A 15,586-nucleotide genomic window follows, 5' to 3' on the forward strand; every position below is an offset into this window, starting at 1 on the left:
AAAAGGAATAGTAAAGAACTTGTTATTAATTTTATCAACCTTATTAACTGTCGAGCCGACTTTAATTTTGTTATTATGATCATTCCAACGTTTGAAATTCCTTGACAGTCTATTTTTTATTTCTGAGAAGATGAGCCTCAAAGGATATCCATTGTTAATAAGAATTTTAATAATTAATTCAAAATTAGTTTGATGATATATCGGGTGGGACAAAGACAATACTCTATCAATTAAGCCAACAATTGTGCCCACTTTCTGGCATAAAGGATGTCTAGAAAAAAAGTTTAAATACCGGCCCGAGAAAGTTGGTTTATGATACCAATTGTGGATAAGAGAGTTACCCTTTTTAATTAAACAAACATCAAGAAAATTCAAAAATTCTGTCTCCCCCTATTTCTGTTGTAAATTTTAACCTAGAATAAAACGAATTAAAACTGTCAACTAACATATCGATCTGTGACTCATCATATGATAACGCTATATCATCCACGTATCGAACATAAAACGATGGCGAGACTGATAGGCTCTGTAACGCTCTCGTCTCGAGATCCTGCATAACTATAACCGACACTATGGGTGATAATGGTGACCCCATTGGAACACCAAACGTCTGTTTATAAAATTTGTCGTTAAACTTAAAAAACGTAGAATTGAGTACTAATTTTAATGCTTTAAAAAATTCACCCTTAGGAATGCTCGTGTTCCTTTCAATGAAGTGCCATCTCCTCTCTATGCCTTCAATAACCCGGTCAATAGGTACATTAGTAAATAATGAAACCACGTCCAGAGATAAAAGAATTTCGTTGTCGTTAATCGTAAAATTCGAAATCTGTTTAGTCAATTGAAAACTATTCTTAATAAAACTATTGGCTGTTGGTATGCTTTTATGTAAAATGTCATTCAAATAAGAGGCTAGATTATGGAGAGGACTCCCCACCGACGAAACAATAATACGTAGTGGACATCCCACTTTATGTATCTTCGGAAGACCATACGCAAGAGGCACCACCGGATTAGAAGAGTTTAACTTGTTACAAACTGAAACTTCCATAAAACCGCGTCGCTTCCAATCCTTTAATAAAGTTTTGAGTTGTGTTAACAATTTGTTAACCGGATTGTGTGTCAATGTCATGTACGTCTCAACATCAGAAAGTGACAGTTCCATTTTTGTAACATAATCCACTCTATCAAGTGCCACCACAACATTGCCCTTATCAGCTCTTGTAAAAAGTATTTGTGGATTACTCTTAACAAAGGCTTTAGCAACTGTAATTAATGAAGAAATTCGTTTCTCTATGTCGGTCTTCGCGGTAACGTGACGAAGTTTCTCTCCTTGGTCTCTTTGTTCTTGTTTTATATTTATAACTTTATATTTTTATTTTTGTTTTAAAGACTACGTGACTTATTATTTGATTCTCATTTCGTCTCTGACTGTCGACACCACAAGATCTCGATGTTGGTTTTGAATGTGAGTCTTTATGTAGATTAATAAAATTAAATCCTGGTGCAAGTTTGCAGTAATTATCTAATTGGTTTTTACTTTGGCGTGAATGATTACACAGAATATCTGACATTTGATGAGCAATGTGTTCTACCCTTTTGACATAATGTACTGGATTCGTTCTCTTTTTTTGTAAGTTTATATCATTGTATTTATTCATATTTTGACGTAATGTTATTTATTTAAAATTCATATCACTTTACAAATTAAGATAATTATGTAATAATGGTGCGTTTACTTAATTCAGGTAACTTTTCTATTGTAATAATTTTCAGTATTTCAAGTATTAACGCATTATTCTTGTCTTTAATCACAATTCATAGTTTATATAAGTTTCTATCCAATTTAACACAATGAATACGACTACATACGTAATTTTCAATTTTTATAATTTCAAAAATTTTAGTATTAGTGTACCAGTTTGATAGTATGTTCAGTATATATAATTTTTGATGTATATTAATTTTTATGCTGGTGTGCGTGTGCTATATTGACGTGAGTTTTTCGGTACACAGCTAACTTGGTAATTGGATAAAGAAGAATGAGCTGTGTCGTTTCTTTGGAAATTGCGAATAGTATGTAAGCGATTGTAGGGTATTTTATATTGATAAGGACCCAAAAATAGGGGTCGAAACGTCTATGTATTTAATTTATGATATGACTTGTTTAATTACACGAAAATAAATTGTACATCCGACTAACAGATGTTTGGCTTTGATGGGCTTGCTTATTATTATTATAATTAAACAAACTACTAACTGAACATTAACAAGTTTTAAAAGCATTTCATCTCAATAAAACTTGAAGATAACAAAATTCTAAAATCTTTTTTTACGACGACTACAGGCATGATCTAAAAATGAATTATCCATTAAATAATTTTCAATATAAAAACAATAAATTCATGGTGGAAATAGATAGCGTTTATTAGCAGAATAAAATATTCAGTTTAGCAGAAAACGCCGATATCTCATATTAAGCGCCTATCTCATAATAGGGGCTTTCCTCTGTGTGTGTGTGTCGCGTTTCATGAAATTTACAGTTTATTTCATCAGGACCAGGAGCGCTGATACTGAGTATCAATGCGCTACTCGCCCTCATGAAGTGAATGGCAAGGTTCATGAAACGTTGGCATTAGTAAGAAATCACAGTATAAACTAGATATTTCAGCAATTTTAAGAAATTGCGACATTGAAACTTAGACGTTTATGTAAACAATCTGAAAACCCTTTGTGTATCCGGTTTGTATTTATTTAGACTTACACTAATTACCTCTATATGGCAGTCATATTGGATCTGTACTATTTAGAATTTTTGAAATCTGGGTAAAAGTTTATATTAGGGGAACCCCGCCTCCCCCCTCCAATGCCTTAACCTTGATATATTGTCAAGGTCGTGATTCTAAGTGATCTTTAATAGATTTTAACCATCGTTTGTTATTCGTTAAAAAGTTATTAACAATCAAAATTGGTAATTGTTTCCCCACTTTGCATGAAAAGTCGGATGACTAAGCAGGAGGAGAGATATGAGGTGGAATGTAAAGATGACTAAGGAAGTACAACTTTCCACGCGAAGCAAGATCCACCTCACCTTCTCCCCTACCTAGGAGTGCACAACTTCCCACGCTAAGCGAAGTTTACATTAGTCATTACATCCCTCCCCATCCCTGCCTAGGAGGTCGTGTTACTCTAACAAGAGGGGAGGCGGGGTGGGCCTCGCTTTACGTGGAAAATCTTGTGTCCACTGTCCCTAGATAGGAGAATGAGAAAAATGTGGAGTGGATCTCGTTTCGCGTAAAATCGTTACAAAAGCACAAATTTTCTGCTTTAAAAACATAAAAATTATACTTACAAAATTTTTGTTTTTAATACAAAAAATTTATTTAAAAACAGAATTTTTGTTTAATGTATCGTAGAAAAGAGACGTTATTTCTTAAATTTAATAACTTTTTAACGGATAACAATCGATGTTGACTAAAACGTGTTGAAGATCACTCAATTTTATAGAAATCTGTTTAGAAAAATATGTCACACAAAAGGATTAAAATAATGTATCGATTTGTTTTTAAAAAATAGCTCTACATATTATGACTGAACAATTTTTCTTTGTCAAAATTAAGTTTGTTAAATTACCATATTTTATATTTGTAATATTGATATAATTACTTTTATTTGAAACAAAAGGAATATATAGTTGTTGTGTGTGCAATAAAAAAATATCTAGTTAGAAATAAAAAAGAAAAATGTAATAAATAGCACAAGACACTATAATTAGTAGTATCAAACATATCATTACGTGGATATGTAACGTGATTGCATTAAACATGAAACAGAAATAGCGCATAATACATGTCTATTTCCATGTTGACAATACATGTAATAATAGTGAACAAAATAATATTGTATGTATGTTTGCATACAATCTGTGACTGTCAAAATCAGAGCATAAATTTATTACAGAGATAACATGCGATACACATACACGCGCGCGCGCAATGAACAATTAATAATTGTATTCTATAAAAAGTATAATTACATTTTCTAGATGAGAAAATGCACAAAACTTTTATTCTTTCTAGTCAAAAATACATAGACATTATTGATGAAAGGAATTCATGAAAAAGGTATAGTATGTATATTTAACTCTAATATTCTATCGTTTACTGTAGAATCAGTGAACGACGCTCAAATAAATCAGATTTATAAATCAAACAATTTTTCAATAGAGAATACTTTTAGTATTATTCTATGTAGATCTTTGGCCTTCCTCAATAATTATGCACATAGTTATTACAATATGCATTATAGTTATACATACCTATTTTACTATTTACTATCTATCATGTCTTTCCAGTTATAACATGCTCTAGATATGTCGATATATTATAATTCTCTTATATATTTTGATTGTTATATATTAGAATTGTTTAGAATGTTACATTTTAATCATTGTAATTTTGAATACCTATATACATTTGTAAATCAGAATTGGAAAGTGTACGTCCGTTGTCTGCCTTTGTATAATGATTCGTAAATGATACACAATTTAGACACACTATGAAAAAAGAGAAGAGCAACAATACATTCTAAAGAAAATTCTATGTAGTAAATTTTACTTTGTTACAAATACGATTAGATGAAATATCAAATTGAATAATTTTACATAGTATAAACGTGGATCATAAGTAATCTTTAAAAAGGCTAAAGGTGAGTGTGTGCGTAGGTGTTATATTTATGCAGCATACATACACGGTATGTCGCAAAATATAAGAAATATCAAATAAATTTCTATATGCATTTATTTCATGTATTTTACATATGAAAGATCTAACATTAGAGTTATAAAGACAAAAATAGTAATAATATACATATAATTGAAATATTTGTTATAAGTTTTATATATATATATATATATATATATATATATATACACACACACACACACAACTGTAGACAGGTCCCCTTAGAAAGTGCTCTTAAGATACTCATCAAATAGGAATACGGAAAGGGATGCATCACGTTCTTCAAGCATATTTTTTAGGTCATTTGAATAACCTGCTAGCCGTCTCACACGTTCGGACAATGAGTCCATGAAATGTTCCTCGATATAATGAGCTGCAGCCGCATCCTGTTTCGAATGATGCTGTGCTTGAGTGTGAATGCGTAACGCTTCTTCGGCAAGTTGCTTCTGACTGTCAAGTGCTTTAGCCAGACTATTCAATTCAGTTAATTCCAATACTTTGCTATCCTTGATCTACAAATGATAATATTGATAAAACCTTCTTTCCGTAAGTGGAAAATGAACTGAAACAAATAGATGATACTCACAGGTTTCTTAGAACGTGGAAGCTGATTGAGATCCATTCTACCACCACGATGTGCAATGTATTTGATCAAGTCTATCGCTTCTTCCCACGATTTATCTGAAAGTTTGCGGTAAAGTCCCTTAAATCCTTCTCGATTAGCTTCATAGTTTCCGAAATGTGTAGACATCAGAAGAAATTCAAAACTTGTTTCTATATTAGCATTTGCATATGCCTGCAGCTCAGCCTGAAGAGTATCAATAGCTCCATATTTGGCATTACAGTTTGATATTAATCCACCATCTAGAAACATCGAGATAAGAACATACTTTTTGCCGAGATCACACATTTTCAAAAGATATATCTTAATGTGTAAAAAAAAATTAAAGATTAGATACTAGGATTAAATAAATGACGCAATTGTATCATCACAATGCAGCAAAGTACAACACTTTGAAAGATAATGTTAATATTCTTAAATAATTTCATGCAAACAAGCATCCACTTACTTTTGGGATTGGTGCTACAGGCGCTTTCAATGTCAGTATAACAGTATTCTCCGGAAACAGCCAGGAAAAGAAGAGGCAATACTCCGAAGAACAACATCTTTGCTGAAATTTAATAGATTATAAAAATAAATACTTTTTCTAGATGTAGTATATATATATATATACACGCGCATGGAATTTAGTATATTATTCGGAAACATTAAAAACGACAAGAATTGAAGAATTGAACACACAACTAGATGTCTTAATTTTCACAAATGTGCCGATTTATAAAAGCTGTTGACAACAACACGAGTGCTGATGATAATCACGTCCTTACGTTGTTTTGAAGAAATAGAAACATTATTTACTCAGTAACGCGGATACAAAAGAGAATCGAAGTTTAATTCGATCGATTGTTGGAAAATTGTTTGTGACTCGTAATAAGAATAGACAAGAATATTTCACAACACGTTTCTCTCTCTCTCGGAGAGAACACACGTGCCGTGTGATTGCTCGTGACGTACTCTGCGACGCAGCACAACGTAGACGCGACCAATAGTGCGCAATACATTTGTGATGTATAGTACAACCAAGTGCGACCCGCGAGAGAAAGAACCAAGAGTGAAAAAGCGCAGCGAGTCCTTTTTGAAAAGTATCTCTTAGTATACGCTACGTACGTGTAGAAGGAAATTGATGGAGCAAGCTTGAATAATGTCTCGAATCTACCTTTCTCGCCGCAAACAGTAAGCAACCTTCGGTGAGAAGCAACGTGAATACTCTCGCTTCGACGTTCCTTCGACAATGAACGTTGCCCAGCGCAGAGATGGGAGTTTTCACTGAGCAGAGCAGCAGCAATGAGTCAGCTGACAGGGGCAGAGGGGGGGGGCGCGGCGCAAGCGCAGGCGTCGCGCGAAAGAGCTAGCGGGACAAGAAACGGTAGATGAAAGCCAATGAAAGCCAATGAAAGCAGAAGATCTCAACGCCTTCGTTATCGTCGCCGTTGCCGTTCGTCCACGTTTGTCGTCGTATTCGTAGTCATCCCTGGTTATCCCCGCCTGTGGTTAAAGTACGAATGTCCCGCGTTCGTCGAATGATCATAGTCATTGTTGTAAGGTGATCGATGACATCCAGACGCGTTTAGTCGCCGTCGCCGCGCTTTCTTATCTAACTTCGACGAAGACAGCCTTCTATACCAGTGCGTATAAAGGTTGCTTCTGAACGAGGTGAACGATCCGCCGCGCCGTGCGTCCTGTTGCCAGACCACGCCAGACGCTTCATTCCCGGGATTCCAGAACTTGCCTTGGCAACTGCTCTTTCGAAGACTCTAGTCTCTTTGTTGCATCACGATGACGAGGCTGCTCTACGTCTTTTTCATCCTAGCCTGTATCAATGGCACCTTCGGAGACGGGCTCAAGTGTAAGTTTACAATCGACATGCATAGTTTCTCCTCCTCTCTCATCTCTTTTCCAACATCGCTCCTCATTGTTCGGTCCTTCCTTTGTCCGGGCTGTCTCTCCCACTTTCTCTGATGTAGAAAAAAATGATTTCATCATTCAATGCGAGCATTGTCTTTCGTATCTTTAAACGAAATGAGGTAAAAATTATAAAATTGAGCAAATTGGCTAGGTATTGATTAATGGAATTATTCTAGCAAATTCACTCACTTTTTTTGTAATTTTCATTTTATTTCAAAATACATAATCGATCCCTTGGTACCAAAATACGACGAGTAGTGCTTTAACTACTTGCGCGCCTCGTGAAACATGGAGTGACTCCGCGGGTGTATTCCGAATTACGCATGAAACGCATGATGTATCGTTTTATCTTTCTTTATTATTTGGTGAACAACAAGGACAAATGATGCATCATGCGCTTCATGCGTAACTTGGAACGCACCCCGCGTGAAAAGCAGTAAGCATGTGAATGCAATAGTTTGTTTTGATTGAGCAATGTGACCTTTGGAAGAGAGTTGTCCAAGCTCTTTCGATTGGTCTGCTCATGTCCGCCCTACCAATATAAGATTATCTGTAATCTCGGTTAAACTTACTGTTTTTTTTTTTTCTAAAATTCTTCTATTTTATTTCCAAACTCGACTCACTCTGATAAAACAAACAACTTTTATTATCAGTTTTTGCCTTCTATCCTTCCAAGATAACTACCTATGTTTGTGTAAAGAAAAAAAGTAATATTATGTATACAATCGTTTGCCTTTGTAAATATTTCATGAATACATTTGTGAATAAACACGCATATTGTGCTTATTACATAAAACCTTGAAAGAGATTTCAACTACATTTGGTTCTATAATACGCGGACATAATTGATTTTCAATCGTTTTGTAAACCCTATCAAGAATATAGTCTTTGTTCCTTCTTTCTCATTCTCTGTGTATAGGGTATTGTACAATTGATTAAGGAAACAATGAAATATCTGTGCTGTGTATACTCAAATTAAACTAAATTAATATTAGATAACACATTTCAATGTCGCGTTCACAAAATCATCTTGCCATAGGCGCGTCAACATAAATAGATAATACATACGATTTTAACAGTCCAAACTTTTTTTAATGAATTATAGAATTAAAATAGACATATTTCTCAATGAAAGTTAGCGACAAGGAAAACGTATTTGATCTTTGTGACACATGTGCATACGTCAAAATATTTTTCTCTTTCTATATATATAACCGATTCAGTATCACCAGTATTATCGCTTTACATGTCAGTACATGTATAAATGACGATAAAACTAGAGTCGTTAGAGAAAATCAGTAGCAGGAAATCGACAGAGCTATTATCAGCACACGATAAAGAGAACTGTATAGTCAGTGTCGGTACGCAGTTGCCTCAGCTGTGGTCTCTCGTGATATTTATGCGACTCGACGATAACGAAAATTTCTATTTAAAATTTACATATGTACATTTGAAAATACGAAAAGGACATCTTTTCACTTCGTCAACAAGAAGAAAGTTTAATTCAAAAATTAGTCTTATTGTAGAAAAGACTTTTTTTTACTTATAATCATGAAAAATTAATCATTATCAAGTAATTAATACTTATCAACATATGTCGCGTCTATACTTATCTCTTCTACAGCAAATCAATTCACTTCATCATTGACTTGACCTTGTTTTGTACAAAGATAGTCTTTGATGATAAGTCGCGATGGGATGTATACATACCGACTTCAAAGTCCGTTTCAATCTATATTACTCATCTACTAACGTCTATGTATACTACATCTATGCTACGTGATGCAAGTTCATTATGATAAATGATGATTCGATTCTGATTTATTTGCATATATTCTGTAAAATAGATTTAATTCTATTACGATACAAACAATTTTAATTTACAACTAATATTATATCAACTGAAATTATACATATATATAATATAGAATTACATGTTTTACAAATTAATTCATTTATTATGTAAACATTAATAACAGTTAATTTTATGATTGAGAATAATTTATATTTTTTCCAATGTGCGTAAAAAAGTAGAAATACAGATACAAATTAAAATAAAAGTAATGTGACACAAAAGATATCTCGTGATTATTCTTAATGTTAATCATTTACTGCTAACAGATGTTATCAACATTATGAGCGATCAGTCACGCATCGATAAAATACTTAATTTTTTTGATAACTGAGTGATAAATAATACCTGTTCTTATTATTTATTTAAGAAATGAGTTATCACGTAATATAGTAGACAAATTTCATCATAGACAATAATTAACCCTTACCGTACTAATATGGGTAACTAGTGACCGAGCGATTCCTGTTCGTGCAAGTTTCTTTGAGTCTTTCGGTAATTATAAATTATACTACATTTTATTATTTTCCAAAATAAAGAGTCAATATTTATTCTAGAAAGTTGAAAGTATGTTGGTGAATTTTTAGAGATTTTTAAAATTATTTTGAAGAGGTGAGAGAGAGAGAAAAAACAAAGAGATTTGAAGTGACCCTTGATGATATGAATGAGGCACCAAATTGTAGATGGTACGGTAAGGGTTAATATAAATTCAACAAGGCTTTTATTTGTACATTTAATAATTAACCACTAAATTAATCATTTTATCAAATCTCTTTAGGTCTTCTTAAACCTGCTGATATACCAACATCATGGATAGACATGACCGATCCGTGCACAAAACTCATGGAGTCTCAAGTTAAAACTGAAATGGAAGCTGCTATGAAATATCTCGCGATGGTATATAGTCTACTCGTTAACATATATTTTTCTCTTATTCTATATATATATATATATATATATAATACACAATATATACATCCTGTTATAAATTAACGAAAACAGATTGACTACAACGTGTTACATTAAGATTTAATTTTTCATTATATAGGGTGCTCACTTTGCACGTGATACTATAAATCGCCCAGGCTTTAGCAAGTTCTTTTTTGAAAGCTCGAGCGAAGAGAGAGAACATGCTATAAAGATCATCGAATATTTGCTAATGCGTGGACAACTTACAAATGATGTCAGCAAACTTCTCAAGTATCCTTTGGTGAGTATTTTACTTTCCACGAGTAAACACAACTTGCACAAATAGTTTAGATTATTGAGTAAAGATGATGAAGAAATAAAGAAAAAAAAAGTGTAAACACTAACGCGATTTTTCTCACATCATACAGACTACCAACAACACAAATCCGATACGCCAGGAATGGAACAGTGGAGAAGAAGCTCTCACCGATGCTTTAAAATTAGAGGCTCAAGTTACGCGCAGTATTCGTGATATAATCATAACGTGTGAAACTCCAAAAACATCTTCTTTCAACGATTACCACGTGAGCATCGTTTAAAAACAATCTTATATGTATACATATATATACACAATATACAAAAAATTACTATTGTGCCGCAATTGTTTACAGTTGGTCGACTACCTCATTACCGATTTCTTAGAGGAACAATATAAAGGGCAACGCGATCTCGCAGGCAAAATCTCAGTGTTGGGTAAAATGATGCAAGCGCATGGACCTTTGGGAGAATTTTTATTCGATAAGAAATTATTGAGTGGTGAAATCTAAGTGTTTTGGTGACATCAAAATGCTGAAATTCAGCTTGAGCTATTCTTTTCTATAAATACGTAAGATTTATAAAATTATAATGGCCACATTTAGAATACATTATATAATTCAGATTATTACATTACATGCAACCTTGTTTATATTTTATTGTAGAACATAAGATGTATAAATAACAGTTTGTTTCGAGCATATTTCTAAATGTGGCCTGTAATATTATTGGAGTATGTGAAGTATAATGTTTAAAATGTTTGTTAACCCATAACAATTATATTATCCTTGGTAAATAAATAAATAAACATTATTTTGAGATGCTGCATTATCTGATAATTTATTTTGCTTACATATCGATTATAAATGATTAAAATTAATCTGTAATTTACAGTTGTGTCAATAAGATACATAATATAACTCCATCATAAAAGAAATTTAAAGAAAAATCTTTCCTGTTACCCTTTATTTTTTAAATCATTGCTATAATTATGTGCAAGATATGAATGTCAAAGTATCAAATATTTTCATGATAACATTGTAATTGAATTTTATAATTACTTACACATACTTATAAAAGTAAAAATACAAAACGATCTAATCTTTCATAAAGTACCTTAATACAGTATAATTATCCAACTGCAACTTTTTGAGAGAATTGATCAGTAAATTTATATACAATGTTCTTGTAAAATTGCGTAATAAAAAATATTTCAAGGTATTCATGTTCTCTTGTCTTTGTCACAAATTATTATAGATATTCATTGTTAATAAAATTATTTGAGAGAGAGTACAATTTGTTTGGATAATGTAAGATTTATATACATTTTTTCAAAGTTGGATGTGAACAACTGTTTTTCATAGTTTACGTAATCTGTTGCACATAAACTTAATTCTAAATCTTTTGTGTTTTGATTATACAAGAAATTTATAACGCCTCTTGGTATCTTAGACGTTGAAAAGATATCGCAATAAGGTGCCAAACTACAGGAATGTTTATCAGCTATTACAATAACAGAATTGCCGGAAATTAAAATTTGTATTAATCGAAGAATCAAAATTTCTTCAGATTTCTCTTTAAGAATGATAACGCCTCTTGGAATACGACTTTGGATTACTTCTAATCTATCATTTTGAGAACAAAGTAACCATGCTCGAGTAAAATTGGAGAACACAGTCAATTTTGATGCGTTTTTCGAAAATTTACTAAAGAGAAAGAGATAAAAACAAGTAATAAACAAGTTATTGAAAGTTATCCAAAGAATAAAGAAACAGAATATAAATTTAAATAAAAGGATATAGATAAGTAGCTACACACACATATAAAATTTTAATAATCTAACCTATTATAATTTAGTATTGTTATCATTTGAGATAACACGTCTATTCTATTTGTAACTGACCAATTTTTCCAAATCTTGAATCCTTCTATAGCGGAATTAAAACAGATCTTAATATCATCTCTGTAATAAATAATAATTGATTATATGTTTAATGTATAAATTCGTTTAATGTATAAATTTGATCAAACTTCTTAAAGCTAAGAAAAAAGAATATTAAAATTTAACAATACGTATATGCATTCATACTTTGTCGCATTTGCCCATAACATGTTATTACGTTTCCAATACATGTTTTTTACAGGTTTGTGCCATTTGCCATCATAAAACAAATTACAGATTGGCATTGATTCCTTGTCGGGAACATGTAAGAGGTTTACTTCGTTTGCACTTGGTACTTGTATCAAATCATCATTGAAAGTAAGCTTAAATCCTTCATATATTTTGCCAAATACTTTTACATATGGTAAAAGTATGTTACCACCATAGAAATCCATATGCATATTTACAAATATAACGTCTCTCTGAATTAGCAATGGAAATTATACTTTAATATTGTTTATGAAACGAAATTTCCGTAATATTGCTTTAAATAACTAATTAATGTACATACATTTAAAACTGTTGCTAAATATCTTGCATATACAAGATCTTCTGACCATATCGACATTATATTCATGTTATATAACGTGCGGGGTGTAAATTCTTTCATCGATTTAAATACACGAATGGTCGATTTAAATATATGAAAATCTTTACAATGAAAATATTTCTTTATAAGCGACAAAAATTTCTGCTTAATTATTACTTGGACCCAAATTTTATTTATACGAGAACTTCCTATTCTCATTAAATAATTAATGACTGTATACAAATCTGAATCCTTTAGAAGTATCATTTCGTTAGTTTGATCTATGCGAAATTTAGAAACCTTCATTAAAAATTGAAACGTACATTTTTATTACATTACAAATATGTTATTCTTACTTAAAAGCTCATTTTTCAAAGAATTGTATTGAATTTGATCTAGTATTGAATTTTTGCTGAAAAAAGTAATGTATCTATAAAATTACTATGTGTTACCGACGAGATACTATTAATAAAGACGGTCGGTCCTTACCAGCGACGGAAGTTCGCGTGACTGATAATAAGAATGATAATACTAAGAAACTGATAATACACATATACATGGTACTAATTTCATGATTTATTAATTTCGTAGATATGTATATGTTTAAAATTTAATAATAAACTCTCTTTATTTAAATCTGTGATTTTAATATTATCATCAGAATTTGATTATTAATAGAGATAATAACTGCAGAGAAAAAATTGTAATGTTGCAATAAGATATTACAGCATCAAAAGTATACATACTTATTTATACAGCATTTATATGTATAATAAAAAATCATGAATTTAATAATACTTTATCGAAATATATAATTATTAATGTAATCGCAAATTTTTATTAATTGTCGATAATGTCATCATTCTTTGAATCAATTATCCCCAGATCCTCAAGGCCTCGTTGATAGTCGTGAAAATTTGCTCAGGACCGATCGTTTTTAATAGTATCTAGTCGGTGCAGTATGTACGCGTATATAAATATACATGTGTTATGTATAATATATTAAAATTTTAATATAAGAAATATAAGTTAACATGTTAAACAAATATTAAAAACACAGTTACATGATAGCATTTTCCAGAAATAATTGTACTTTGTGTTCTGTACATATATTGAAGATTGTGAGCACTACCGATAAGATTATTTCTTCTTTGTTGTATTCTTCATCTAAATTGTTTAGGAAATAAAATAAAAATTCAAGACGAAAAAATTTCTCATCAAATTATCTAATACGAGTATGCTTATTTTTATATGACGTTACTACATATGCAATTCATACTTGTAAGCAAAATATAAAAGTATAATTAGAAAACATATATATGTTGATATATTTTTACAAATGTATGCTTGCAAAAATGTCATACGTACCAAACTCAATACCAAACATAAATTTTACACCAAAATATTTCAGGTATTCAAGGATAGTGGTAACTATATCTACATGTTCACATGCAGAGTTGAAAAGAGATAAATTTTTTTCTATTATAAATGCTGTTTTAAGAAATCTGTCAATGAACAAAAATTAAAATAAAAGGTGGAAATAATTCAAATAACTATTACAATTTTACCATGCTATTTGTATATACCTTCAGATTAAATGTTTTGTTACCTTGTTGAAAAATCATTAGTATCTTCAAATTTTATATTTTTAGATAAAGTGAATATTTCTGTCAGTACTTCCTGAAAATATGCATAAAAATAGTATATAATATCTATATTTTACTGAAAATATAAATAAAACTTTTTGTTTGCAACATTAATATTGAATTTCATATTTCATAACATAATCTATTACTAGAATGTTTAGATATGTGTGCATCACACACACACAATGCGCGCGCGCATCATACATACATCAGTGATACATCCCAAGATCATATTCACCTTTTTGTTGCTTTTATCATACACCAGATTAATATAATATTCGTTTATAAGTTGCTCGCACATAATTATTAATAAAGTCGTAGTAATTATGTTCTCAAAAGTATCACGACGAGATATGTATCCAAGCAATCAGCAGTTACTCTTGCATTATGCAATATATGATCTTGTGAAAAAAAAATAATTACTTGGAACGAGAAAAGGGTTAACATAAGGCACACACCATCTGATTGATAATGTAATATTTAATAATACTATTAATAAATAAGATAAAGAACAATGCACATATACCTTCATTTATACCGTAGGAACGATCTAATTGCTTGATATACTGTTCTATATACACATAAAGATCGGAACATAAAATTTCTTTGGGAACAATCGTCTAAGTCTATGTGACACTTTCTTCGCTGCTCGCAAAATAAAATATTTAATAAGAAATAAATCTCTTGATTATTATATCACTCAATCTTCTTCTCTAATTAGAATTAATTCTCTGTACTGTACGGTATATCGAAATCGATCTTGACCTGAATTTTCAAGTGTTTTCAAGTTATTACTGACTGAAAGTTATTACGGATACGTTTTCGTTATTTTTGAATCGAACGTTTAAAAAGCAAGTCAAGTATTCTGCCAAATGCAACTACGAAAAAGTCTCCAGATTACACTCCAGTTAAGGTGCCTTTTCATGTTGACGCTTGACCAGGGTTACCAAATACTTGACAGGCGTCATCGCTGATGGAGGGCACTCGTGCCACCTAGGGTGCGTTCCGTTTCTCGCATGATGCGCATCTTTGACTATATACCTCTGGACTGCTAGTTACCCCCACTTTTCCTACCTTTTCCATAAGATAGAAAGAGAGGACCGTGTATCCAAGATCTCAGAGCC

General features: G+C 31.5%; 3 protein-coding genes across 3 annotated transcripts; 1 reads left to right on the forward strand and 2 right to left on the reverse strand.

Moving 5' to 3' along the window:
- Positions 1-4,935: 4,935 nt before the first annotated feature.
- Positions 4,936-6,642, reverse strand: Fer2LCH (ferritin 2 light chain). Its single transcript, XM_018510688.1, has 4 exons — positions 6,472-6,642; positions 5,813-5,914; positions 5,329-5,606; positions 4,936-5,254 (listed from the first exon to the last, which is right to left on the reverse strand). Exons 2-4 carry the CDS (start codon positions 5,907-5,909, stop codon positions 4,964-4,966), a joined length of 666 nt encoding a protein of 221 aa, XP_018366190.1. The 5' UTR covers positions 5,910-5,914; positions 6,472-6,642; the 3' UTR covers positions 4,936-4,963.
- Positions 6,643-6,752: 110 nt separating this feature from the next.
- Fer1HCH (ferritin 1 heavy chain) lies at positions 6,753-10,988 on the forward strand. The gene is made up of 5 exons (XM_018510701.1): positions 6,753-7,210; positions 9,900-10,018; positions 10,170-10,331; positions 10,459-10,614; positions 10,702-10,988. Exons 1-5 carry the CDS (start codon positions 7,141-7,143, stop codon positions 10,855-10,857), a joined length of 663 nt encoding a protein of 220 aa, XP_018366203.1. The 5' UTR covers positions 6,753-7,140; the 3' UTR covers positions 10,858-10,988.
- A 628-nt stretch (positions 10,989-11,616) lies between these two features.
- Positions 11,617-14,337, reverse strand: LOC108763223 (uncharacterized). Its single transcript, XM_018510668.1, has 7 exons — positions 14,185-14,337; positions 13,881-13,983; positions 13,156-13,228; positions 12,799-13,116; positions 12,435-12,709; positions 12,189-12,308; positions 11,617-12,051 (listed from the first exon to the last, which is right to left on the reverse strand). Exons 1-7 carry the CDS (start codon positions 14,201-14,203, stop codon positions 11,622-11,624), a joined length of 1,338 nt encoding a protein of 445 aa, XP_018366170.1. The 5' UTR covers positions 14,204-14,337; the 3' UTR covers positions 11,617-11,621.
- Positions 14,338-15,586: the final 1,249 nt, after the last annotated feature.

Source organism: Trachymyrmex cornetzi, unplaced genomic scaffold, assembly GCF_001594075.2.
Source record: "Trachymyrmex cornetzi isolate Tcor2-1 unplaced genomic scaffold, Tcor1.1 scaffold1100, whole genome shotgun sequence".
NCBI classification, from domain to species: domain Eukaryota; kingdom Metazoa; phylum Arthropoda; class Insecta; order Hymenoptera; family Formicidae; genus Trachymyrmex; species Trachymyrmex cornetzi.

Coding starts and splice junctions, on each gene's coding strand:
- Fer2LCH (XM_018510688.1), bottom strand. CDS start 5,909: ATGTTGTTCTTCGGAGTATTGCCTCTTCTTTTCCTGGCTGTTTCCGGA. Junction 5,607..5,812: donor CTGTAGCACCAATCCCAAAA/GTAAGTGGATGC, acceptor CGATGTTTCTAG/ATGGTGGATTAATATCAAAC. Junction 5,255..5,328: donor TTCCACGTTCTAAGAAACCT/GTGAGTATCATC, acceptor TATCATTTGTAG/ATCAAGGATAGCAAAGTATT.
- Fer1HCH (XM_018510701.1), top strand. CDS start 7,141: ATGACGAGGCTGCTCTACGTCTTTTTCATCCTAGCCTGTATCAATGGC. Junction 10,332..10,458: donor AACTTCTCAAGTATCCTTTG/GTGAGTATTTTA, acceptor CACATCATACAG/ACTACCAACAACACAAATCC. Junction 10,615..10,701: donor CTTCTTTCAACGATTACCAC/GTGAGCATCGTT, acceptor AATTGTTTACAG/TTGGTCGACTACCTCATTAC.
- LOC108763223 (XM_018510668.1), bottom strand. Junction 13,117..13,155: donor TAAGTAAGAATAACATATTT/GTAATGTAATAA, acceptor TTTTTAATGAAG/GTTTCTAAATTTCGCATAGA. Junction 12,710..12,798: donor ATTTAGCAACAGTTTTAAAT/GTATGTACATTA, acceptor TTGCTAATTCAG/AGAGACGTTATATTTGTAAA.